The sequence below is a fragment of the Eretmochelys imbricata genome, chromosome 2 (assembly GCF_965152235.1).
Source record: "Eretmochelys imbricata isolate rEreImb1 chromosome 2, rEreImb1.hap1, whole genome shotgun sequence".
Classification (NCBI taxonomy): Eukaryota; Metazoa; Chordata; order Testudines; family Cheloniidae; genus Eretmochelys; species Eretmochelys imbricata.
In genome coordinates this window covers 33,584,791-33,611,012 of record NC_135573.1, presented here as the reverse complement: position 1 = coordinate 33,611,012, position 26,222 = coordinate 33,584,791, and the positions used below count along the sequence as shown (strand labels likewise).

Here is a 26,222-nt window from a genome sequence, read left to right as displayed (position 1 = left end):
GGCCTGATTCAAAGTTTATTAAAAGCAGTGGAAAGACTGCCATTGACTTAACAATGAGTGCCCAATGTGTGCAATAGTTGAACGGGTTCAACAGCTAAAATCTCTTCTCTTAACTCAAGATAAAAATATTCTGTAGCTAGTGTCAGTGTTTTTTCTCACATGTTTAGTGGAACACTAAATCCTATTGCTTGAAAGATTCAATAAAACCTTGAATCAGCACAGCAGAAACCTGCACACTGGCTGCAAATAAATCATTATCCTTGGGCTTTTCCCTATCTTGTGGGGATTTTTACACTATGGAAACTGAAACGAAGTTTTAATTGATTCTGGCCCCCTTAATATTAGACCACTTCTGTGAAGTTACATGATCGTGATAGCATCTCAGCTCACAAATCAGACTGCAGGATGTCTAATCCTCAGACAAGCCTGCCTGCTGAAAATGGTGTTGAGGAGTATAGAGGGGTTCAGTTATTTTAGTTTATCATGAGAGCCAGTTGTGAGAAGCATATGTGAGAGGCTGGACAGAGATACCAACGCAAAAGACCAGGTGGCAGCATGGAATAATACTGTAGATTATACTGCTTTTTAAGATTCCTAAGGCTCCGGATAAAACGTGGCAATCCCCAATCCTGCAAGATACTGATCATCTCCTGTAAGGTGTTGCACAACCTCAATTCCATTGAGTTTGATTCTTCATTGGCTTTCATCTTGTGCAGTCATTTATACCTGTTCAATGTAGGTGTAAAGTGCTGTCTTTCTGATCTGGGAGAGATGTTCACCCATTTTACACAGGTGTAAATGACTATATGGGCTGCAAGGCAGTGAAGAATTAGGTCCGTTGACTTTAGTGGGAGTTAAGGAGGCACACCAGATCACAGAATCAATCCTTAAATGTGGATTAAATGTTTTTTTCCTACATGTAGTGGTGAGTGTCATCTGTAGTCATTGTTAGGAAATCGTTTCCCCAAATTTCCATTGACTCAATAGCTAATTGAAGCTATGTCTAAGGCAGCTCTAAAACATTTGTGTTTCTTGCCTATAAAAAATATGAATGTAAAGAAATGAACTATTATCAAGCAACTTGAAAATGACCTAAAATTAAATTTTCATTAATCTCTTTTGGATTGTTTATACTTCAGAATTCTTCTGCTCTAATAATGTAATTTTGTTTTACAATTATGTTCCTTTGGGCATTTGCAGATTCTGTTTTTGAAATTTATCCAGTGTTAATGACCTAATGGCCTTTTCAAATCATACTACAGCATTGCTATAATGTGGCTGGATTGGAATGAGTTTGTGGCTGCCAACAGACTAAGATTTAAAGAAATAGCTTAATGAATAACACATTAAAATAAATATTTTGGGTTCTCCATGAGATTTTCAAGATTTATGGTGGGATCTGTGTCAGGAGATTTGTGCTTTCCACCGGGTACATCTCAAAGGAAAACACAGAGCCATTTTTTCAGACTGTTGTTTCCAAAATTGTATCTTCATTTGGGATTTTCTTTCAGAAACCAAATCTTAGACTCACAATCTGGATGAGAAAGCCTCTTCAGAGTTTATGACTTTATAGTAGCTTGGCTAGTGGGCTAGTCTTTGATTACTGTATGCTCAGACTAATGACAAAAATAAGCTTTTAATAAAGGGATGTTAAAGAACCACTTCACCGAGCTGGTGGGAAATGACGAAGCTGCTGAAATGTAAGTGTTCAGATCAATATAACCGTGTCATAATCTCATTCTGGCCAGAGCTGCTGCTCTTGTTGTTATTATTTTGATGTGAAGTTAGCCTGGAGAGAGAGAGAGAGAGAGAGAGAGATTTAACCCCTCCCCCCCAATCTCTCATATGACAGACAAAAATGTCTAAGGCCCTGATTCAGCGAAGTATGTAAAGTACATGCTTAAAATTAAGTGCCTAAGTGTACTTGTTTTCAAGCATCAAATACTGATTATGTGTGTCTTACTTCCATGAGTAGGCCTTACTCATATGAGCCATTCAGTTGGCATCAAAGTGACTATTTGTGTGACTAAGGCTACAGGATAAAGCCCTATGACACTGTGAGGGCAAGAAAGGATAGAGTGAAAAGTCTTAATTAAACACCTTAGCATTTGCCCTCCCGCCAATGAATCTGAGGGATTAAGAGGAAGAGCTGATGCTCAGCTGACTTAACTACAGGTTTGAATTCTCTGTGTGCTGAAAACATGTGCCCAAGAGAAAGTAGAAAGGGAAGAAGTGTGGTTTGAGCCCATAGACAGTCATTAGCGGCTCAATCCTGTGAGATGCTGAGTACCTCCACTGGCATCTCCTTTCTGTTGTTCTACAGGGGGCACGCTTTAATTCAAATGCCAGCTATCTAGAATAAGGTAACAATTATTGTAAAATTGACAGAAATATGCAGGGCATTTCTGTGACATGTTTACAGTCATTTGAAAAAATAAATACTGTCTTCAGTGTTTTCCTGGGTTTCTAAATGAAAAATTTAGTTTAAAAAAATGCCAAAATGAGTTATGTGACACTAAGACCTCTGTAGAAAAATACAGACAGACTGTTAAACATATTTCAACTCCCTCAGTGTCATTTGTGGCTGATAAACAGTCACATAGGAGTGAAAGGTTCACTGACTGTCACCCATTTATGGTCCAAGCTCTGCTGGTGCCACTCTGGCCAGGCCAACAGGGTTCAGCTTGAGCTTTTCATGCTATTTTTTCCCGAAAAACTCAGGTCATGACCTTGTAAAAGCTGTGACTCAGAATTCTGACTTATTTCACCAGTTTAAATAGCATCGTGATAGGCACAAAGAGGTTTTATTTTAGTGCTACCACAATATCAATGTTAAATAATGATAACTAGTAAAGAAATTGTCTCATTTTGTACAAGCACGGGGCTGCAGTATTGTGAACCTTGCCTGTGATGTAATCACAAGCACATCACCTTATGCTATCAGACTAAATAATTGTTTCTGCTAAAGGAGAATGGATGATTTATGGTACAAGACACGTATTCCTTTCATTTGTGGGTAGCCCTTACATATTCAATGCTTCTTTATTCCATGAGTAGTTCACTCATCAGGAACCCTAGTTCAGTTATTAGGATTATTTTACTCTAATTAAACAAATTAAAAGATGTTACATCTTCCACATGCTGTTTCCCAAGTATATTATCTGTTTAGATTGTTTATGTTGATTTGGAGCTCCCTTAGGCAGGTTGTTTGCCTTCTCTTTGTATTGTAAATCATCAGCCACCCTGCTGCTGTGGAAGAAACAATGAATAATATTTGTATTATCGTTATGTCAGAGAGGAAACCACCAAACTCAGCTATGTTCCCCTTTGGTAGCCAACAGCTCATTTTCATGAGTTCTTTCCAAATCATTACAGTTCTAAACAGACCTGGGATAAATCTGTTCCCAAATACTGAACCTGCTAGCTTAGTGACCCACAAAAGAATTGAGCTCACAGAAAATGTCACATCGGAATGCAGGCTTGATCTGGAAAAATGTTGAATTGGCTTCAATGGGAGCTGCAAGTGCTCTCATAGTCAGGCCATATATGCAGAGGCCAATAGAGCTGATGATAGTATAAAGGAAATGGTTCATGGCTGGTTGGCTCAGGAGTTTGATGATGGAGCCTTTAACTACTGAAGTACTAGATTAAAGAGGGGAGAACCTGACATCACTCTAGCATGTGTCTTCTTTGCTGGAGGTGAGGCTGCTGCAAGATCAAAGTAAAGGAGGGAGGGTGGTTAAAAAAGGATGAAAAATGGAAGATATCAGAAAATCTGCCAAAAAGGGCTGAATTTTTACATGGAGGTTTCATCACTGATGTTTAATTAAACTCCCTATAGACTTCTCAATGCTAAGTGGTTCAGTTTGTTTTCAGTGAAAATTTGCTCAACAAGGGAAAAAGCAAAGGATGTTGTTTTGCTGAGTAGAGACTGGAGCCAAGCCACAATCTTTGTATCTGAATTTCAACCTTCTCGCCTTCAAAATTTGAAGGTGTTGGTATTCTTGGTTTTGATTTAACTCATTATAGAACTGGGCCCGAGTTTGGTTTCCAGAAAGCATTACCCCTGCTTCCTTCCCCCCCTTCCATCCCCAATGTGCATGTGTGATCCTCTCAAGGGTTTTTCTTTGGTCCATTACATAGCTGTGAAATTCGCATCAAGGCAGCTCCCACCTATATTTGTCTCTTGGAGTGTGAGCTAGGTCCATTTCTAATTCTACATTTCAGTTTTGAATCAATCCCCCATAGTTAATGGAAGCCCCTTTGAGACCTATTCCTTTACCATGCTCACTATCTTGTCATGCTAAATGATCATTGATGTTATGTGATTGGTGATTAGAGAACTGGACTGGTAGTCTGGAACTCTGAGTTCTAATCTCATCTCTGCCACTGACTTGTAATGTATCCTGGGACAAATTACTTAACCTTTTTGACGCAATTTCCTTATATTACCTATAATACCTCACAGGAGTGTTGTGAGCATTATTAATGTTTGTAAAGAGTTTCCAGCATTTAAAGCATTATATGATTATTCCACAAAAGTTAAACTCATTATTTTATTCTCATACAAACTCTCTTTTTGGGACATAGTATTAAATTATTATAAACAAAATTATTTAATTTCTCAAATAGATAAATGAACATTATACTTAAAAGCAATGTGCGTTATAAACCAAAGACTATTAAGTGCAATATCCCCAACATTGTATGTAGTTGCTGGAATTGTATGATTATACTTCTGAATGAACTATACAAATAAACCAAATCAATTTGCTTTTGCTAAACAAATGTTAAAAATTCTACAATGGGAATTCTCAACTGATGACTGAGAAGCCTTTTGGGACAGTTTAAAATGCACTATTTTGCTTTGTTTCTTTGTTGAATATACTTTAAATATCTAAGTAATTTGATTTGTGAACATGTGTTTAAAGTTACTGATTCCATGGAAATGTTAAAAGTCCAGTAAATTGATGAGTACCAGTTTTATTTCTTCCCTTAAGTGATTAGTAACTTGAAATACTAAATTTACTTTATTGTAGGTAATCCCTATGGACAAATGACTCAATTAGATTTTTACCCATAAATTTCCTTTTTCCGAACAAATAGAATCCAGGAGCTTGGAAGACGCATAGACTCATAGACTTTAAAGCCAGAAGGGACCATCATGATCATCTAGTCAGACCTCCTGTACATTGCAGACCACAAAACCTCACCCACCCACTCCTGTAATAGACCCCTAACCCATTGGTAAAGACATGCCACTGAGTCCCGTGGATAAAGCTCTGCTGGAAGATTTTGGAATGCAGGTTTCCATGCAGATTTGTGGATTAACTATCCAACAACCCCAAGGGGAAGTTTCCAAAAATTACAAAAAAAGAACAATACCAATCATAAATTGAACCTTGAATTATTCCAAGCTCTGTGCCAACTGCATACCAAAAGGAGAAGAGGCCCTAAGGCTAATTTATTCTGCAGTTACAGGAATGCAAATGTTTAGGTAAGAACAGAACCAGTTAATTCTAACACATAAGAATCCATCAGCCCAGAGGAGGAGTTAGTTGCTGAAAATTAGTCAGCAGCAGAAAAAAAGTGGGAAGGACAGAGAAATTAAGGGTCAAAGGCACCTTGAAGGACCTAATTACCAAAGGCAGATGTCTTTATATTCAGCTTATAGTGGTGTGCTGCTTGAAAAATCTTGTAATGAAATGCTCTGGGACCGTTCACTCCAGCCCAGTTGATTTGAACTATTCTGGTATTGCAAAGAAGCTGCACACCCAACTGTGTATGTTTTGCTTCTCCGGAGCAAAACAAAGCATCCAAAGAGTACAATGGATTTGGTCCTGTCATAGATCTGGTAGAGTACCCTGATACCTGAAGAGAGGGCTCTGCCAGAGATATCTCTGATCATGACTCTGATGTACCTAGACATTGTCACTTTAGATACTATGTGGAATTGGTATGGCCTGGAGAATGGACAAAAAGAGAACTTATTTTTCAAAACAGGTTTTGTTTGACCTAATGTTGCGTTTTAGGGCCCATCTTACATCTAGGGAATGTAATTTGTACTTATTGGGGCATGCAGGTTTAGAACTTAAAGATGGAAGGGAGATGTGGAAAGCCAAGATACCCCTGCTACCCACTTTGGGGTGGAATTTCTGGGCTGTGTGGAGTGCTGCTTTATTGGACAGAAAATGGTTCCTTTACTGCGAGGGCATGAAGCCTAGTAGCAAAATTTAATTTTGATGGGAGAATTTAAGATTAACTAACTTTATTGAAGTAAACAATGCAAATGCTTGATACCACAAGAGGAAATTATTAATCTGATATGGTCTAAAGTCTTTTTTCCAGAGTGTTAAATGAGTTCATGTAAACCAACAAATTCTTTGATATAATCCCAAACTACAATTTTGGAACTTCTTGTTTTTAAGAAAAATTTGGTTATAAGGCAGAAAAAGTGATCTTCTATGTCTCTTTGTTGTATATCAGCTAATTGAACTAGTACAAAGGAGTTTATCTCAGACCACTTATGAGCCCATGTAGCATAACCTGTGTTGAAAGATCTGTTACTGTACTGTACACGTGCAGAAACAGGATTCTGTGGCACTGAATGCCCACATATTTCATGCCAGGATAAGGTCCATTTCTGCTGTGACAATAACAACTTTCCCTACTCAAACAAGGCAGATAATGAGTCTGTTATACTCATTTTTACCGCACTGCCAATTATAATATCTCAGATTTCATATGCAGGATGACAGAGACAGGTATTTTACTCTGTAATGGGCCTCCTGGTGAGCCCATAGTGCTGAGATGCGCACATTCCCCTGGGTTACTGAGCTCACCTGCCTCTCAAAGAAAGCACAAGTGATCCACACCTTGTTGCCTGCAACATCTGTAAAGTGAGCAAGCACCAGGGAGAAGCAGCCCTCTCAATCTGAAACAACCTCCTCCCATTCCTTCTCCTCCTTCTGTCTTTCTGCCTTATCCTCTTTTGCTCGTCCCTTCTCTTCTGTTAGTCAGGCAGACCTTCATTGTTCCCAGTTAATAAATATTCATGTTCTATAATTTCTAGACCGAGAAAGCTATTGTCTAATCATGGGACATATTCCTACTGCCACAGTCATGGACATTATATGGTGAACTACACATAAGCTTTAGCAAGTAAGAGGTGGAAGAGAAATGTTTATTGAATCATCATGTCTAGTTGTTGACATATTGTGTAAATTGAGATTTGAGTGCATTAATTTAGGTTTGATTATTCATAAGCCATACAAGTATATTTGCATCAACTTTAAGTGAGTCAAACAAAATGTTATATTTCAAATTCTACTTACACTTGGAGATAGCTCATGCATTTCCAGTGAGGGCTAGTCGTTGAAATGATATTGCGTGTTGGCATGGTTCCCAAAAGACCTCTGGTTAACGGGCATCAGGTTGAATTACTACACTTTTAGCATTTAGATTTTATAGAATTTGATTTGACAGTCTTAAATGAATAAAGTTAAGCAAGCCAAACATATCTGCATTCTTTTAATAGAAGTTAAATATTTGTTTTATATCTTGTTTTATATTTGTTATATTTGTTTTATATTTGTTATAATATCTATCTTGTAACATTGGTCAAAATGTACTTCCACAGGATGAACTTTCAAAGCATGGAAATGGTGCAAATCATATTGTTGACAGGATTTTGCACTGATATTTCCTTAGAATGGATTGGAAAATGTACCTCATAAAGTAAAACCGCAAATTGATTTTCAAGCTTCCAAAGAAAAGTAAATTAGTGCGGAGGCACATTTTTTGCACAATATTGTGTTTTTCTTGGGTCACAATATAGGTCTCCCACTTGGCAGGAATCATGTTGTGGGTTGGGTACAGGACTGGGAGCCAGGAGATTTACATTCAATTCCTGACTCTGCCACAGACATCCTGTGTGCCCTTACTTAATCCCTCTGTGGCTCAGTTCCCCATCTGTAAATGAATAATAATAATACTTCCTTCCTTCCACGCTTTGTCTGTCTTGTTTGTTTTTCAGATTCTAAGCTTTTCATAGCAGGCACTGCCTCTTGTTACATGAATGTAAAGGACTCAGCAAAGTAAGGCCCTGACTGTGGTTGGGACCATTAGGGGCTACTGTAATAAAAGCAGTAATAGTGGAAAGGCTGGATTGGAGACCCAGCAACACTGCCAAGTGGGTGTCACTCCCCTGTTACATCAAAACCATGGAGTGGCAAAAAAGCAACGACATTGACTGCAGCAAGCGTGTTACCTCCAAATCTCAATGATAGCAAAGTGACGTAACCACTCCTCAAAATACAGTTTCACAATGGTGATGAGTGCAGCGATACCCTTTTGTCCACTATTTCATGAGACCATGTGACAACAACAGTTTAAGGAAAATGTTTGTTAAATCATATACCTTTGAATAATAATAAGAGTACTACTCACTTACTAATCAATAATATTTTCATCTGTAAAAGTCAAAGTCCTTTACAAAAGTAAGTATTATCTACATTTTGCAAGGAGGAAAATGGGATTTTTTGTAACAGAATAATTAAAAAATTAGTTAAAACAATATTAATTTAAAAATCAATAGATTTCACCCTAAAAATCAGAGTTAAACATTACACCAAACCTCCAGCCTATTTCTCTACCTTAGTGGCCTAAGAAAACAGATGGATTTTAAACTGTACCCTGAAGGTAAAGATACTCAATCTCTTTTGGCCCAAGCAGATTACAAAACTCAATTCACTGTACTGAGAATTCCCAGCTGCCAGCTCCTAGACAGTCCAAGGATTGTTAGCTCAAACACAACTGTTGATCTGAACTGCCACTGCATAACATGGGGAGAGAGACAGTTGCTCAGGTAGTTAGGACTTGAATCACATAGGATTTTATAAACCAGAAGACCATGTGAATCCTCTCTTTGAATCATTGCAATGGCTCCCCTTCTCCATTACATCAAGTTTAAATTTCTTCTCCTTGCCTTTAAGGGTCTATATAACTCCATCCTTCCCTATTTATCTGATGCAATAACTTATTAAATTGTCCCTGCCCATCTGCCAATGATGTCATCCTACATACCCCATTTGCCCATTTTGCCACAAAAGTCTCCATTCCCTTTTCTCATACCAGCCCCTATACAAGAAATGCCCACTCTACTCTGATCCACCAAACCATCACCGTCACCTTATATGCATTATTCATTCATGAAAACTCAGGATTCTACCTTCCAGCCCCAGTGCAAAGACACAGTCCTTGTCTAATGCCACTGACTTCAATGGAGGTAGGCACAAATTTGGTCCTGAATATCCACATTGTTTTACCACAAGAAACATCTCAGTATGAGTCATGAAGGACATTATTTTGAACGGCTATCTATGAGATCTAGTTTTGATGCTCTTACGCAAAGTAAGCTGCCACAGGATAAGAGGGAAGGTGCTCTTATGGATTGGTAACTAGTTAAAAGATAGGAAACAAAGGGTAGGTATAAATTGTGAGTTTTCAGAATGGAGAGAGGTAAATAGTGGTATCTGCCAGGGGTCTGTTCTGGGACCAGGACTATTCAACATATTCATAAATGATCTGGAAAAAGGGGTAAACAGTGAGGTGGCAAAATTTGCAGATGATACAAAATTACTAAAGATAGTTCAGATGCAGGCAGACTACGAAGAGCTACAAAAGGATCTCTCAAAACTCAGGACTCGGCAACAAAATGGCAGATGAAATTTAATGTTGATAAATGCGAAGTAATGCACATTGGAAAGCATAATCCCAACTGTACTTATAAAATGATGGGGTCTAAATTAGCTGTTACCACTCAAGAAAGAGATCTTGGAGTCATTGTGGATAGTTCTCTGAAAACATCCACTCAATGTGCAGTGGCAGTTAAAAAGCAAACAGAATGCTGGGAATAATTAAGAAAGGGATAGATAGTAGGACAGAAAATATCATATTGCCTCTATATAAATCCATGGTACGCCCACATCGTGAATACTGTGTGCAGATTTGGTCATCCTATCTCAAAAAAGATATTTTGGAATTGGAAAAGGTTCAGAAAAGAGCAACAAAAATCATTAGGGGTATGGAACAGCTTCCATATGAGGAGAGATTGATAAGACCGGGACTTTTCAGATTTTAAAAAAGACGACTCGGAGCAGGGGGAATATGATTGTGGTCTATAAAATCATGACTGGTGTGGTGAAAGTAAATAAGGAAGTGTTGCCCCTTCTCATAACACAGGAACTAGGCGTCACCAAATAAAATTAATAGGTAGCTGGTTTAAAACAAACAAAAAGGACGTATTTTTTTCACAGAATCATACAGTCATAGAATATCAGGGTTGGAAGGGACCTCAGGAGGTCATCTAGTCCAACCCCCTGCTCAAAGCAGGACCAATCCCCAATTTATGCCCCCAATCCCTAAATGGTCCCCTCAAGAATGCGCAGTCAACCTGTGGAACTCCTTGCCAGAGGATGTTGTGAAAGCCAAGACTATAGAAGGGTTCAAAAAAGAACTAGATAAAATCATGGAGGATAGGTCCATCAATGACTATTAGCTGAGGTGGGCAGGAAAGGTGTCCCTGGCCTCTGTTTGCCAGAAGCTGGGAATGAGCAACAGGAGATGGATCATTTGATGATTACTTGTTCTGTTCATTCCCTCTGAGACACCTGGCACTGGCCACCGTTGGAAGACAGGATACTGGGCTAGAAGGACCTTTGGTCTGACCCAGTAGGGCCATTCTTATATTCTTATGTTCTCTTTAAGGGTAGCTCTGGTTTTAATAATTTTGTATTCAAAAAAATGTAAAGTAGTACCATAAGTACTGCAGATGAAGTGAATGGTTCAATATGCAGGAAGTACCTAATAATTCAACATTGATTAGCATGTCTTTTTCATAGATTCATAGATATTTAGGTCAAAAGGGACCATTATGATCATCTAGTCTGACCTCCTGCACAATGCAGGCCACAGAATTTCACCCATCACTCCTGCGAAAAACCTCTCACCTATGTCTGAGCTTTTGAAGTCCTCAAATCGTGGTTTAAAGACTTCAAGGAGCAGAGAATCTTCCAGCAAGTGACCCATGCCCCGTGCTACAGAGGAAGGCGAGAAACCTCCAGGGCCTCTTCCAATCTGTCCTGAAGGAAAATTCCTTCCCGACCCCAAATATGGCGATCAGCTAAACCCTGAGCATATGGGCAAGACTCACCAGCCAGATACTACAGAAAATTCTTTCCTGGGTAACTCAGATCCCACCCCATCTAATATCCCATCACAGGCCATTGGGCCTATTTACCATGAATATTTAATTACCAAAACCGTGTTATCCCATCATACCATCTCCTCCATAAACTTATCCAGTTTAATCTTAAAGCCAGATAGATCTTTTGCCCTCACTGCTTCCCTTGGAAGGCTATTCCAAAACTTCACTCCTCTGATGGTTAGGAACCTTCGTCTAATTTCAAGTCTAAACTTCCCAATGACCAGTTTATATCCATTTGTTCTTGTGTCCACATTGGTACTGAGCTTAAATAATTCCTCTCCCTCTCTGATATTCATCCCTCTGATATATTTATAGAGAGCAATCATATCTCCCCTCAACCTTCTTTTAGTTAGGCTAAACAAGCCAAGCTCCTTGAGTCTCCTTTCATAAGACAAGTTTTCCATTCCTCAGATCATCCTAGTAGCCCTTCTCTGTACCTGTTCCAGTTTGAATTCATCCTTCTTAAACACGGGAGACCAGAACTGCACACAATATTCCAGGTGAGGTCTCACCAGTGCCTTGTAAAACGGTACTAAAACTTCCTTATCCCTACTGGAAATACCTCTCATGATGCATCCCAAGACGGCATTAGCTTTTTTCATGGCCATATCACATTGGCGGCTCATAGTCATCCTATGATCAACCAGTATTCCAAGGTCCTTCTCCTCCTCCGTTACTTCTAATTGATGCGTCCCCAGCTTATAACTAAAATTCTTGTTATTAATCCCTAAATGCATAACCTTACACTTCTCACTATTAAATTTCATCCTATTACTATTACTCCAGTTTACAAGGTCATCCAGATCCTCCTGTAGGATATCCCTGTTCTTCTCTAAATTGGCAATACCTCCCAGCTTTGTATCATCCGCAAACTTTATTAGCACACTCCCACTTTTTGTGCCAAGGTCAGTAATAAAAAGATTAAATAAGATTGGTCCCAAAACCGATCCTTGAGGAATTCCACTGGTAACCTCCCTCCAGCCTGACAGTTCACCTTTCAGTAGGACCCGTTGTAGTCTCCCCTTTAACCAATTCCTTATCTACCTTTCAATTTTCATATTAATCCCCAATCAATTTAACTAATAATTCCCCATGTGGCACGGTATCAAACGCCTTACTGAAATCTAGGTAAATTAGATCCACTGTGTTTCCTTTGTCTAAAAAATCTGTTACTTTCTCAAAGAAGGAGATCAGGTTAGTTTGGCACGATCTACCTTTTGTAAAACCATCTTCTATTTTGTCCCATTTACCATTGACTTCAACTACCTTCTCCTTCAAAATTTTTTCCAAGACCTTGCAAACTACAGATGTCAAACTAACAGGCCTATAGCTACCCGGATCACTTTTTTTCCCTTTCTTAAAAATAGGAACTATGTTAGCAATTCTCCAATCATACGGTACAACCCCTGAGTTTACAGATTCATTAAAAATTCTTGCTAATGGGCTTGCAATTTCATGTGCCAATTCCTTTAATATTCTTGGATGAAGATTATCTGGGCCCCCCGATTTAGTCGCATTAAGCTCTTTGAGTTTCGCTTCTACCTCAGATATGGTAATATCTACCTCCATATCCTCATTCCCATTTGTCATGCTACCGTTATCCCTAAGATCCTCTTTAGTCTTATTAAAGACTGAGGCAAAGTATTTATTTAGATATTGGGCCATGCCTAGATTATCCTTGACCTCCACTCCATCCTCAGTGTTTAGCAGTCCCACTTCTTCTTTCTTTGTTTTCTTCTTATTTATATGGCTATAGACCCTTTTACTATTGGTTTTAATTCCCTTTGAAAGGTCCAACTCTACTTGACTTTTAGCCTGTCTCACTTTATCCCTACATGTTCTGACCTCAATAAGGTAGCTTTCCTTGCTGATCCCTCCCTTCTTCCACTCCCTGTTGCTTTCTGCTTTTTCTTAATCACCTCTCTGAGATGCTTGCTCATCCAGCTTGGTCTACAACTCCTGCCTATGAATTTTTCCCCTTTCTTGGGATGCAGGCGTCCTATAGCTTCTGCAGCTTTGATTTAAAATAATCCCAGGCCTCCTCTACCTTTAGATCCATAAATTCTTCAGTCCAATCCACTTCCCTAACTAATTTCCTTAATTTTTGAAAGTCAGCCCTTTTAAAATCAAAAACCCTAGCTGCAGATTTATTTTTGTTAATCCTTCTGTTCAGTTTGAACTGAATTAGCTCATGATCACTTGAGTGAAGATTATCCTCTACAACCATTTCTTCTATGAGGTCCTCACTACTCACCAAAACCAAATCTAAAATGGCATCCCCTCTAGTCGGTTCAGCAACTACTTGATGAAGGAATCCATCAGCTATCGCATCTAGGAAAATCTGAGCCCTATTATTATTACTAGCACTCGTCCTCCAGTCTATATCTGGGAAGTTAAAGTCTCCCATGATCACACAGTTTCCATTAGTATTTACTTTATTAAAAACATTAAAAAGGGCTCTATCCATATCCAAATTAGATCCCGGCAGTCTATAGCACACCCCAAGCACTATCCCAGAGGAGGCTCTTATAGTTTTCTTCCCCAATGTAATTTTTGCCCAGACAGACTCTGTCTTATCCATTCCATCGCTTCTTATTTCTTTAGTCTACCTCATCATTGATATACAATGCTACTCCACCACCTTTGCCTTTATTTCTGTCTTTCCTAAACAGCACATACCCTTCAATACCCGTACTCCAGTCATGACTACTATTCTACCATGTTTCTGTTATTCCTGTAATATCTGGTTTCACTTCCTGCACCAGTAGCTCTAGTTCCTCCATTTTGTTACCTAGGCTTCTTGCATTGGTGTACAAACATCTTAATTTTTGCTGTTTGGCCTCACTCACATTCTGTACCCTATTAGGCACAGTCATTCTACAGCCAGTATAACCTATTAGACTGGTATCTACACTGCCCTTGCTCCTTATATACATTCTCCTACCCATGGCTGTATCCTTTCTTACTTCGTTTTATTCCCTCTCAATGCTAAAATCCAGCGTGGAGATTACCTGGACATCTCCCAACCGTCTCCCCCAAATTCCTAGTTTAAAGCTCTCTTAATCAGTTGGATTAATCCTCCTGTAGGATATCCCTGTTCTTCTCTAAATTGGCAATACCTTTTCCGTTGATCCTTTATGTGTCTTCCACCAGTCAACACCATATCTGTTTCATCTTTGATTAAACTCACTTCCTCTATATCAGGGGTGGGCAAACTTTTTGGCCTGAGGGCCACATCTGGGAATAGAAATTGTATGGTGGGCCATGAATGCTCACAAAACTGGGGTTGGGGTGTCGGAGGGGGTGAGGGCTCTGGCTGGGGGTGTGGGCTCTGGGGTGGGGCTGGGAATGAGGAGTTTGGGGTGTAGGAGGGTGCTCTGCGCTGGGACCAAGGGGTTCGGAGGGTGGGAGGGGGATCAGGGCTGGGCCAGGGGCGCAGGAAGGGGTGCAGGTTCCAGCTGGGGATGCGGGCTCTGGGGTGGGGCTGGGGATGAGAGGTTAGGGGTGCAGGAGGGTGCTCCGGGCTGGGATTGAGGGGTTGGAGGGTGGCAGGGGGATCAGGACTGGGGCAGGAGGTTGGGGTGTGTGGAGAGGCTCAGAGGTGCAGGTTCCGAGCGGCGCTTACCTCAAGTGGCTCCTGGAAGCAGTGGCAGCCCAGCTGGATCACCGGAGCGGGGCCACGCAGCGGCTTCCAGGAGCTGCATGGGGCAGCCCCTGACCCTGCGCCCCAGCAGGAGTGCCGGAGTGGGGCCATACTGCATGGTGCTGCCTCCAACCCTGTGCACCAGCTGGAGCTCTGGAGCGGGGCAGAACCGCTTGGTGTGGCTCCTGACCCTGCACCCTGGCTGGAGTGCCAGAGTGGGGCCATGCGGCTGCTTCCGGGAGCCGCATGGTGCAGCCCCCAACCCTGCACCCCATCTGAAGCGCCAGAGCAGAGCCCTGTCACAGCTTCCAGGAGCTGAGTGGGGTGGCCCCCAACTCTGTGCCCCGGCTGGAGTGCCGGAGTGGGACCAAGCCACGTGGTGCAGCCCTCAACCCCACGCCCTGGCTGGAGCGCCAGAGTGGGGCCATGCTGCGTGGTGTGGCCCCTGACCCAGAGCCCTGGCTGGAGCACCAGAGCAGGGCAAGCTGCAGACCCCACTTTCCAGCAGGAGCTCGCAGGCTGGCTTAAAATGGCTCGCAGGCTGGATCCAGCCCATGGGCCGTAGTTTGCCCACCCCATCTCTATATCTTTGGTACTTCTGTCCCATGATTTCGCCAGTCTATACACACTTCCCCACCCCTCCATTGTTCCAAGTCTTGTATAAAGTTCCTCAAAGACCTTTGCTTTTGTTTTTGCAACTATATTCCTGGCCAATTTCTTTATACTCATTGTATTCCTCCAGGTCTTGTTTGCTCCTTACTCCTTTGCCAGAGTTCAAGCTTTTTTCTCTTATCTTTTGTCACCTCTTGTACTTCGTTCTACCGCCAAGTTTCTTTTTGAATAATTGATTACCACATGTAAGTTATTATTTAACATAATATGTTTACAGCTAGATACCTATATTCTAATCTTTTTCTTTTCTTCTTTATAGTCATCATCTGGGGTATTTACATATATTTTATTTTGCCTGCCCAGAAACTCTCTTGGAGCTGTATCATTTTGAAATGGAAACAAAGGGAAACAAATATATTTTTCACATACATATGCTGAGCATTATCCTTTTTTCAATCATATATTCTTTAGACTAATAAAAAGAAGTAGAAAGAATACAAATAGCTGAGAGAAAAAACAGAGCTCTTCTGAAAACACCAAATGGGAGCAATTCAGGCTGACTCAAACTTTGCCTAATGTTGAAGCTGGATTTTAGAAAAAACACATGAAAAATTATTTTCCGTATTTTCTTGGACACAATTCATCACTTCGTGGTATTTGTATTCTTACATAACTTACTACATTCAATTGCTGGACCTGGAACCTTATTATTTTTTGCCCTCCTCCTGCCTGTAAAAGGTATTACTGCAACATTAACAAAAGATGTTCCACCTCTTGAGTTTTTCCCATACTTTCATTATCCTTTTTCTATTTTAGGTTTCCTTGATCTAATGCCCAGACCAACTTGGAAGCTAATTTATTTCTGGTTATTATTTTAGACTGCATGGGTGTTATTTGAAAGTAAGCAAGTTAGAATGTAGCTGGCCTATGTTTGCTTACATTTACAGTGCTGAATAAGCAGAGAGAGTAACGTGGTCATCATCAGGAATTCCTAATGGCTCACAAACAAAACAGCTAATTTGCTTGGCAGAATGACTGCAGATTAATAGTTACTGAAGTTATGGAAAGGTAGACTGCTCCTTGTTTGATGTTTTGAGAGAAAACGTGACAAATGTCTAACAACTGTGAAGGAAAGGAATTGTGTGAGAGAGGCTGAGAACTGTGCTTTTCAACTTTATATAGGCATCATTTAACTCAGTAAAGGCAGGTTTCTCAGATTAAGGGACAAAACCATATTGCAATGGGTGGCCAGCTATTTAGGATTCAATAACGAAGCTTTCACTTGGCTTGGATTCGGGGCTGCTTTTATAACCATCAGAGACTGTGATGCTGGCAAAGAAAATAAGAGTGTTTCTATGTTTTTGGAAGCTTTGCAAGTTGAGTTCCTATAATAACCTCTCAAAGAGACCAACACATTGTTTTGTTTTATAAAATGGTTGTAGACATATATTTGTATGGAGTAGGCACTCAAGCAAATTTGTCAAATATGAATAGCCACTGAGATTTGCATATCACTGGCTTCATTTCAATCATTTCAATCGCTGTCAGCTTCCCACTAGTTGACTTTTGTTAAGTATTCAGATACATGCGAGGAAAAATGGATGAGCTGGTTTGAAACTTCATGAACCAATGTGGAAGGATATGGCCCTATTTCCTCTCCACGCTTTCTTTCCTCTTTTGGAGCACTGCATGCTCCCTGAGAGTGGGGATAGAACTATCCCTGTGTTCCCCTGAGCATAGGGACTTCAATGTATTGGCTCTTAAACAGGCCACAAATAGGGACTAGTAGGACTTGTGCACCTTCCTGTCTCCTCATGCTCCTGCATGATGGCCATGCACAAACTACTCCTAAATTGGGATGTTGGGTAAACTAGGACGCAGTCCTGCAGCCCTTACTCAAGTCACTGATTTCAATGAGAGTTTAGCTTGAGTAAGAACTGCAAAATTCAGCCCTGGCTGCCTAGTTCTTTACCTTTTGAGTGAAAAGATGCAGCCCACACTCTATTTTTAATATCACTGCTGCACTTTTGAAACATGGCCCTTTTGTTTTTCATGTGCAGCAAGAGGATTTTTCATGGATCAAATTTAACAATTGTTGTCATGTTGGTGTAATCTGGTTCAGGTTTCCAAAAGAGCTCCTTTTTTTTTTTAAATGAAAGCAGGGGTACTTTCCTAAAATTTTCCATGTTACTTTAACCCTGGAGACCTAGAATCATTTTGGAAGGTTTTCCTATTCTACTCTGCAGTCCATCAACTGCATATCAAACTTCATATATTAAAAAAAATCTCTAATCTCTCTTTCTCTCCACATCTACAGAATGAGTGTATATATACACATACTCTGCGTGCGTGTGTGTGTGTATTTCCAGAGTCAAATTAAAAAGTTTGTTAAACCAGAGCTAAGGTTGAAAGTAGTTTGCAGGACTTAGGCAGTTTTGTGCATACCTACTGTCAGCAACTCAGGTGCCTAGGTGACTTTTCCTAGATGCCTGAATTTCTGCTGGTCATTTAGGCACCTCCAGGTTTAGGTGGCTGCTGAGTAGGGGTTTTCAGAATATCAGTGTCACCAAATGTTGTACTTAGGTGCCTAAAGTGGAAGTTAGATGCCTAAGTCCCTTTGTGGATCTAGCCTTTTATGCTGGTGGGCCGTTTCATCAGCTGGGAAGGGAAGCAAATGCCATGCCCACTCCTTTAAAGCCCCTTTCCTCAGGGCACACTTTACTGTTTGCAACAAAGGATTTAAACAATTCTAAATAAATAAAACAACTCAACTGAAATGTGCAGGTCCCAATCCCCAAAGGCTTTTTGCTGCCTCAGCCACCCAGGGGTAATGAGGACACACTTTCTCTGCCACATCCTGTACCTACCTTCTTCCTCTTTATATACCTCACTCAGCCATGTGATAGGCAGGGATCTTTCAACCCTTTCCAGGCTGCTGTTTTACCTTTATAACATTCTCTGTGTGGTTCTGTCATCACACAAGATAAGTGAATACAGAGTTATCAAGAGCTGTTGGTCTGTCAGTAGCTCTCTGCAAAATCTCACCCAACACAGATGTAAATGAAATTTAAATGAACATTTGCAGTCTGCCTCTAAGCTCCCAGAAACACACATTGCACCCCTTTAGTTTATATAAAATGCAGCCACACAGCCATCTTTCTTGCCTGTTGATTTGATCATATTACTCCTCCCTTCGAATCCCTCTGCTGGCTCCCCAGATGCCATCTCATCAAATCTACGCTTCTTGACAGTACTTTCAAAGCTCTATAGCCCAGATCCTCAAAGGTATTAGGCATTAGGCACCTGACTCGCTTTGCTTTCAAATTTCAAATCTTTGAGGATCTCAGCCTGTGTAACTCTGCCCTTTCCTGCTTATCCTCACCTGGCAAGGATTCATCCCCACCTTTTCCCCCATTTGTGAGCATGTCACACAATTCATAGAATCCAAGGCCAGAAGGGACCATTGTGATCATCTAGTCTGATCTTCTGTATAACACAGGCTATAGAACTAACCCACAATAATTCCTAGAGCAGATCTTTTAGAGAAATATCCAGTCAAGATTGAAAAATTATCAGTGATGGAGAATCCACCTTGGCCCTTGGTAAATTGTTCCAATGGTTTATTACTCCCCCTGTTAAATATGTATGCCTTCTTCCCAGTCTGAATTTGTCTAGCTTCAACTTCCAGCCATTGGATCATGTTATACCCTTCTCTGCTAGACTGAAGAGCCCATTTTTAAATATTTGCTCCCAGGTAGATACTTAACCTTCCCTTTGTTAAGCTAAATAGATTGAGCTCTTTGCCCAGCCCCTATATAAACCTCTCTTAAAGACTCACTTCTGCTGTGCTCCCCTACAATGAATCCAGACAACTTGTACAAAAATTACCAATCCCTATTTATTGATCCTCTCTTTACTTGTCTGTCTACATCCTGACAGGAAGAGTTCCTCAGAGTGGGAGACTGCCTCTTCTCGAATGTCTGGGAAGTGCTTAGCACATCATGAGTGTTACCATAAACAATAATAATTAAAGGAATGGGGGAGGGTGTTTCATTTCACAAGTGGCAGAATTCACTGAAAGGTGCAAAGTACTCGGAGCTGAATAGTACAGACATTTTCAGGATAAAAAGGAATGTCTGGGATTACCCTTCCTTTTGAGGCAATAGTTGTACCACAAGTACTTTCCCTTTTCAATTACTTGTCCAACTCTTTTTAAAACTGTTTTTTATTGGTTGCTCCCATTGCTGCTCTTTTTAAATGTATTTGATCTGTTATCTCAATTAAAGAAATTTCACTTGAATTCTTTTGGTGCCCATCCCTCCTCCTAAATTCATACCTTCTAGTTCTTCTGTTTGACAGTAGTTCACCCAGTCTTGAAGCCTCTGTCATTCATATTCCATTAGACACTATACATTATTTTTATTTATTATACCTTAATGAGGTCCACTAACCACTCTTTCTGATAAAATAATAGAGCAAATTGTCTAGATCGTGAATAACAGTCTTATTTCCCTGTAGCTGTCCTTTGAGATTTCAGTAGCATCCTTTTCTCCACACAGGGACTAATTTTACATAGGAGAATTGTAAATGAAACGTCCGGTCCTTGATATAATATGTCAACTAACATATTCAAAGGGGCAGATAAGGCTTCATGTACCACTTAGATGCAGAATTCTATCAGGAGAAAGTGCAAAGTAGATGCAACTTCTCCATCACTGGAAGTTCAAAGAGAATTGTGGTGTCCCAGCACTTCTGAAGCTTAGGCTACTTTCATTTAGGCAACTGAATATGGATTGAGGAGTCTAACTTTAGGTACCCAAATGTGCACCCTTTGGACAACAATTTAAGAACATTATGCATCATTTCTCTCAGATCTTTCACTTGCTGGATGTTTTGCCTTTTATTATTCAGGATATATTTCAAACTCATTTCCCTTCTTCTTGGCTTTACTCTCTGCCTAAAGAAAGTAGTCTTTTTATTACTAAATTGTTTTAAACCACATAAGTCATATATGTTACTATTCTCTCTAAGCGATTCTGAATTTTAGTGTGTTCTTTCTTTTTTACTGATCTCCCCTTCTCAGTGCTATTGGAAGTCCTGATAGAAAACTGGAGGAGTTGCAACTATGTATAATAAACTCATAGCTTTTTCAAGGTATAATAACTTGTAGTATTACTACATTAATATGTTCAATATTCTTATCAAGGCCTAGCCATTGGTTTATAGAACTATTATTTCATCTGCATTGAAATCCTTTGCAATATAATCTAGCTTCTGTCTATCCTCCTCACTTGCAGCTGCACCTTGGGTTGAAAGTTTGAGAGATTTTAGTAAAATCTATAGTCTTCAATGTTATTTTCTGCGGTAGAACTTTATCAGTTCTTTAAAGGACCTGTATCCTTTTCTGCCTAATCAAGCAGTAAAATCCTCAAAATGTTAAGATAGACCGTGGTTCCTGGATGCATACAATTAAAAAAAATACATGTGAGGATAGTGTAAACTGTCTATGGCTCTGTCTATACTACCCTGCAGTTCAGACTACGGGGCATGACTAGCAGTGCACACCAAGTTTCAGAGTAACAGCCGTTCCATTTATTCTTTTACGTAGAGACTGTCCAGTTTGACCAATGTACATGGCAGAGGGGCATTGCTGGCACATGATGGCATATATCACATTGGTGGATGTGCAGGTGAACGAGCCTCTGATAGTGTGGCTGATGTTATTAGGCCCTGTGATGGTGTCCCCTGAATAGATATGTGGGCACAGTTGGCAACGGGCTTTGTTGCAAGGATAAGTTCCTGGGTTAGTGGTTCTGTTGTGTGGTATGTGGTTGTTGGTGAGTATTTGCTTCAGGTTGCGGGGCTGTCTGTAGGCAAGGACTGGCCTGTCTCCCAAGATTTGTGAGAGTGTTGGGTCATCCTTTAGGATAGGTTGTAGATCCTTAATAATGCGTTGGAGGGGTTTTAGTTGGGGGCTGAAGGTGATGGCTAGTGGCGTTCTGTTATTTTCTTTGTTAGGCCTGTCCTGTAGTAGGTAACTTCTTAGTTGGGGGCACACCAAAGCACTGCTCTGTAACTCCCCCATGTGGACACTGTGGGAACAAATTAAAAGGTTCCTAGTTTGCATTAATGTAGTTGAGTGTGAAGAGGACTTTGTTAAAGCAAACTAGGAACCTTTCATTTTGTGTGCACATGGGGGACAGCAGACCACATTGGCGTGCACTGATATTCACATGCCCATAGTCCGAACTTTGGGGCAGTGTAGCCAACCCATATGGAGACCATGGTAGGAATGGGGTTCTTCAAATACCAGGGTTTAGGAGAGAAGCTTATATTACAGAGGAAGGAAACTGTGTGACAGAGCATGACAAATCACCTGTTGCTGAGCACAGGAACTCCTAAGGTGCCCAGTATCTCATTGAATTTGCTAAGAAACAGTATACTAACTCTTCCATTGGTTGCTGAGGGTTAAGATACCATAACACTTAAGTACCAACATTCCCAGAGAAATAAAGGTCTTGGCTTGGTCTGCAGACATTTTAGGCTTAGAAAAGATGTGAGGGATGGATATGAAATCATTGGGACCAGCACAGTCTAGATTAAATTGTGCAGGCACAGCTGATTTTGGATATGCTAAAAAATGTGGTAAGTTTTAAATGGGTCTGTTGGATGGTGAAATCAGGATCTCATCTCAGTTTGGTTCCTCCCTTTCAGGAATACTGAAGCAAAATTGAAGCTTGAAGTCTTAGAAATAAATTACAAGAATGGACAGGGTCCTGGGAGCTATAGTCCTGCTTAGACAGACGGTGGAAAAGTCCACACTGTTAATACGAGTTGGAGAATGAGCCTTACAGACTAAGGGCCACACAAACTGGAACCTGAAAGGTCTGTTCACAGTGGTGGGCAATGAATGGTTGCCAATTTATTTAGAAGTTCAAGTAACAAAACCTCAATGCCTTCCCCTCCCAGGAACCTCCAGAGTCCAGAAACCCCTAACTTTATCTTTGCAGACTCCTGGGCTAGAGGCAAGGGCCTAACACCTACCAACAGTAGACCCTCTCCCCAGAGTCCTCAAGGGGTGCTGGCTGGTTGTTCTCCTTAGCAAGATTTTCAGGATGGGGTAGTAGGCTACCAGATAAGGGCCATTGCTCACCAAATGCTAACAAATTTCAGAGTGTCCTGACCCTTGTGCCATACAGTTTGTTGTCACACGTAATACTTTCTCTCTCAACTTCTATCTCTGGAAAATTGCATTTTTGGTTTATATTTGTACTCTTAAGTTAAAAGTTGGATGCAACTTAATACTACATTATTATCCTTTCACTTATTTCACTTGCAAACAGTGAACAAGATCTAATACCCAATGGCAACAGAACATCAATACGTGCTTACCTGTAATTCTGCTTTTCATTTCCTATATGAAATCTGTCATATTGTGAATATGCCCGATTTCCTTCCCAGTCCATTAACTCAATTCTTAGAGAATACTGCCGCTGACTGGTTATTGCAAAGATAAACTCATTTCCCAGCCAATGTTCACCAGATGGGCTACCAAAACCCTAGAAAAAAGTTGGTAAAATAACTGAATTTAATTATTTTTCTTAATGTTGGTGTAATATTTGTACTGTTATAAAATTATCATTACATTTTTCTTATATACTCTAAGGGCAAGTTAATTAACCTTCCTATGCCTCAGTTTGCCCATCTGTATAATGGATCTATTAATACATACCTTGCAAGGACATTATGTGGTTTAAAATTAGTTGATGTTTTCAGGTGCAAAATCACTTTAAAGGACAAAGTAGTATGTTATTTCCTTTGACTACTACTGAAATATTAGACAACTATTATATGCTCTGCATCGGCCTCCACCTTGGGATCATTCAGACACTGAAGACGGCAGATATTTTGCAGCCCATTAAGTGGTGCCGTGGGACTACATGCACCTAAATTTGGCACTGGCTACCAATTAACTTGAGGTTGGAATTCATGCAGTTGCTTTGAATCTAAAAGCCTTCAATGGTTTGAGATCTAGATTGTCTCTTTTGCTATAACATATTGCTTCAACTAAGAACAACAGAGGAGCTCGAGCTGGAGCCTTCCCATATAAATGAAGGACAGGTGCTGGGCAGGATGTTCTCTGAGCTGGTCCTTGGTTTTGGTACTCACCGATATCACCCTTGGCCTACCAGAGTCCAGATTTGTTAACTTCTGAACCTAAATCACAGGCCATCTTTTCTCAGACTACTGAGGTGGGGTTAAGATGTGGGTTCAGGTGACTATATTCCTCAACAGTCCTTTTGTATTACTTTGTGTTTCAACCTAAAGGTCGATGCTCAGACCACTACATGTGGGGCTATAAATGTATTTTATAAATATGAAGAAATGACTAATAAATAAGAGGTGGTTGCGTGTGCTATTCACCTTCCATATATTCAGATTATCTTATTTCTTTCTAACTAAACTGAATAACTGTACAAAATATAGTAAAAGGGAGAATAAAATGAAGAGTATAGCTAATTTCCCCCAATGATTTGTGGTTTAAGTATTATGTGTAGTATTTCTGTGCCACATGTTACTCTGTTCTTTGATATTTGACACCATCCCATAAATAAAAAATAAAAATAGAAAAAGAAAAAGAAATCTATCTGAATAGTTCAGCAGCTATTGGGGGGAGGGATCGCTCAGTTGTTTAAGCATTGGCCTGCTAAACCCAGGGTTGTGAGTTCAGTCCTTGAGGGAGCCATTGAGAGATCTGGGGCAAAAAAAACTGGGGATTGATCCCGCTTTGAGCAGGGGGTTGGACTAGATGATCTCCTGAGGTCCCTTCCAACCCTGATATTCTGTGATTCTAAGCTTAAAAGGATTGAGATGGGGTCTAAAAGATATGTCAATGTTCTGGGAGTGCAGGGAGGGATTTCCGATTATTCCCAAACTGGATCACCTATCAATAATTACAGCATGTTATAAAACACTTTCAGCAACACTCACTTTCTTTTAAAATCTACCAGTACCCACTTGCTATTTGAGCAGAAGACTGAGCCAACTGGTATTATAGGCTAATTGAGACTGGCTCAGGAGTATCAGAAAGAAATTTGCTCAGGTTGAACCTTGGGATTCTGAACTCTTGCCTCAGTGGAGATCAAGTGAATCATGGGGATGAAGTGCTTAATCTTTAAGAAACAAAGTCGAGTAGTCTACAATCAGTCTTACAGATGGAATAAGTGGAATGACACGGTGATCTTAAAGGAGACCATTCTCTCTCTCTCTCTCTCTCTCTCTCTCCTCTACCACCCCATATATCATCTCTCAGAAAGTCCTCCCCTTTAATCATTCCAAAATCTGTCTCTTTCCCACATTCCTCATTGCTTGCCTTGATTACTGTAATCTTCTACTTACTACTGCCCAACCTTCTGGTCTCTCTCCTCCCAATAATCAAGCCTGTACTTAGTGCCTGGCCTTAACTACTGCTTCAACCACACTATTGGCACGTATATTTTACCAAATAAAATACAAGCTTCTTCCCCTTATTTGCATAATTGCATCCCCACCTATCTCTGTCATGTTCTCCTTTATGTTGCTCTTAATCCTCTCTCCTTATTTCTCTTTCCTACCCTCCTTCTCACAGTCTTGGCTTTTTCCCTTCTAGCTCCTACACCTGGGACCATATCCCAGTTCTAGGAACTCAGGAGTTGCCATACAGAATCAGACTAGTGATTCTTCTTCTTAGTGTCTTGTCTCAACAGTGGCCAGCACCACCTGCTTCAGAGGGAAGTGCAGTAAACTCTGCAGTGCACAGTTATGGAGCAGCCTTCCCACAATCAATGTTTCTTTCTAACCCCACTAGTTAGTGATTGATTTATGCCTTGCAACATTAGGGTTTATCCAAAACATTTGTATTTTTGTTTCTTTGTTATCCTTGCTATTGTTCACTGAGCACACATTTTATCCTCCTTCTGAGCTCTCTTTGGAACAGACCTCTTCAGGAAATCCCTTCTCCCTTTTGCCCATAATTAATAACCATAAGGCATGATCTGTTCTGAACAGTTGCTCTATTTTGTAACTTATGTTTGTGTATCTTGTCTTATCTTATTTAGGTTGTAGCCTTTTCAGGACATGGAACATATCCCTTTTCTGTGTAAACTCAAGGCACCATAAAGTTGTTTCTTAATAATAATACAGTAGAACCTCAGAGTTATGAACACCAGAGTTACGAACTGACCGGTCAACCATACACCTCATTTGGAACTGGAAGTACCCAATCTTGCAGCAGTGGAGACACACACACACACACACACACACACACACACAACTATAGTACAGTACTGTGTAAAACCTAAACTACTAAAAGAATAAAGGGGAAGTTTAAAAAAAGGTTTGACAAGCTAAGGAAACTGTTTCTATGCTTGTCTCATTTAAATTAAGATGGTTAAATGAAGCATTTTCCTTCTGTTCTGTGTAGTAAAGCTTCAAAGCTGTATTAAGTCAATGTACTTTTGAAAGAACAGCCATAACATTTTGTTCAGAGTTACGAACATTTCAGAGTTAAGAACAACCTCCATTCCCAAGGTGTTCGAACGCTGAGGTTCTACTGTAATTCTTCACATTCACAGTAGGAAAGGATTTAAACGTCCTTCTCTCCTCTCACGTTAGACAACAGATTGGAATGAAAATCTATTGCTCAGTGGTTTGCTCTCCTGA

General features: G+C 40.3%; 1 protein-coding gene across 1 annotated transcript in view; it reads right to left on the bottom strand.

Annotated features, from left to right (window-relative positions):
- ANGPT1 (angiopoietin 1) overlaps positions 1–26,222 on the bottom strand; it is a 203,668-nt gene that overhangs the window by 20,104 nt on the left and 157,342 nt on the right. The window contains exon 7 of the mRNA XM_077808861.1: positions 22,914–23,080. Coding sequence (XP_077664987.1) covers positions 22,914–23,080 — 167 coding nt within the window. The remainder of the gene's footprint in view (positions 1–22,913; positions 23,081–26,222) is intronic.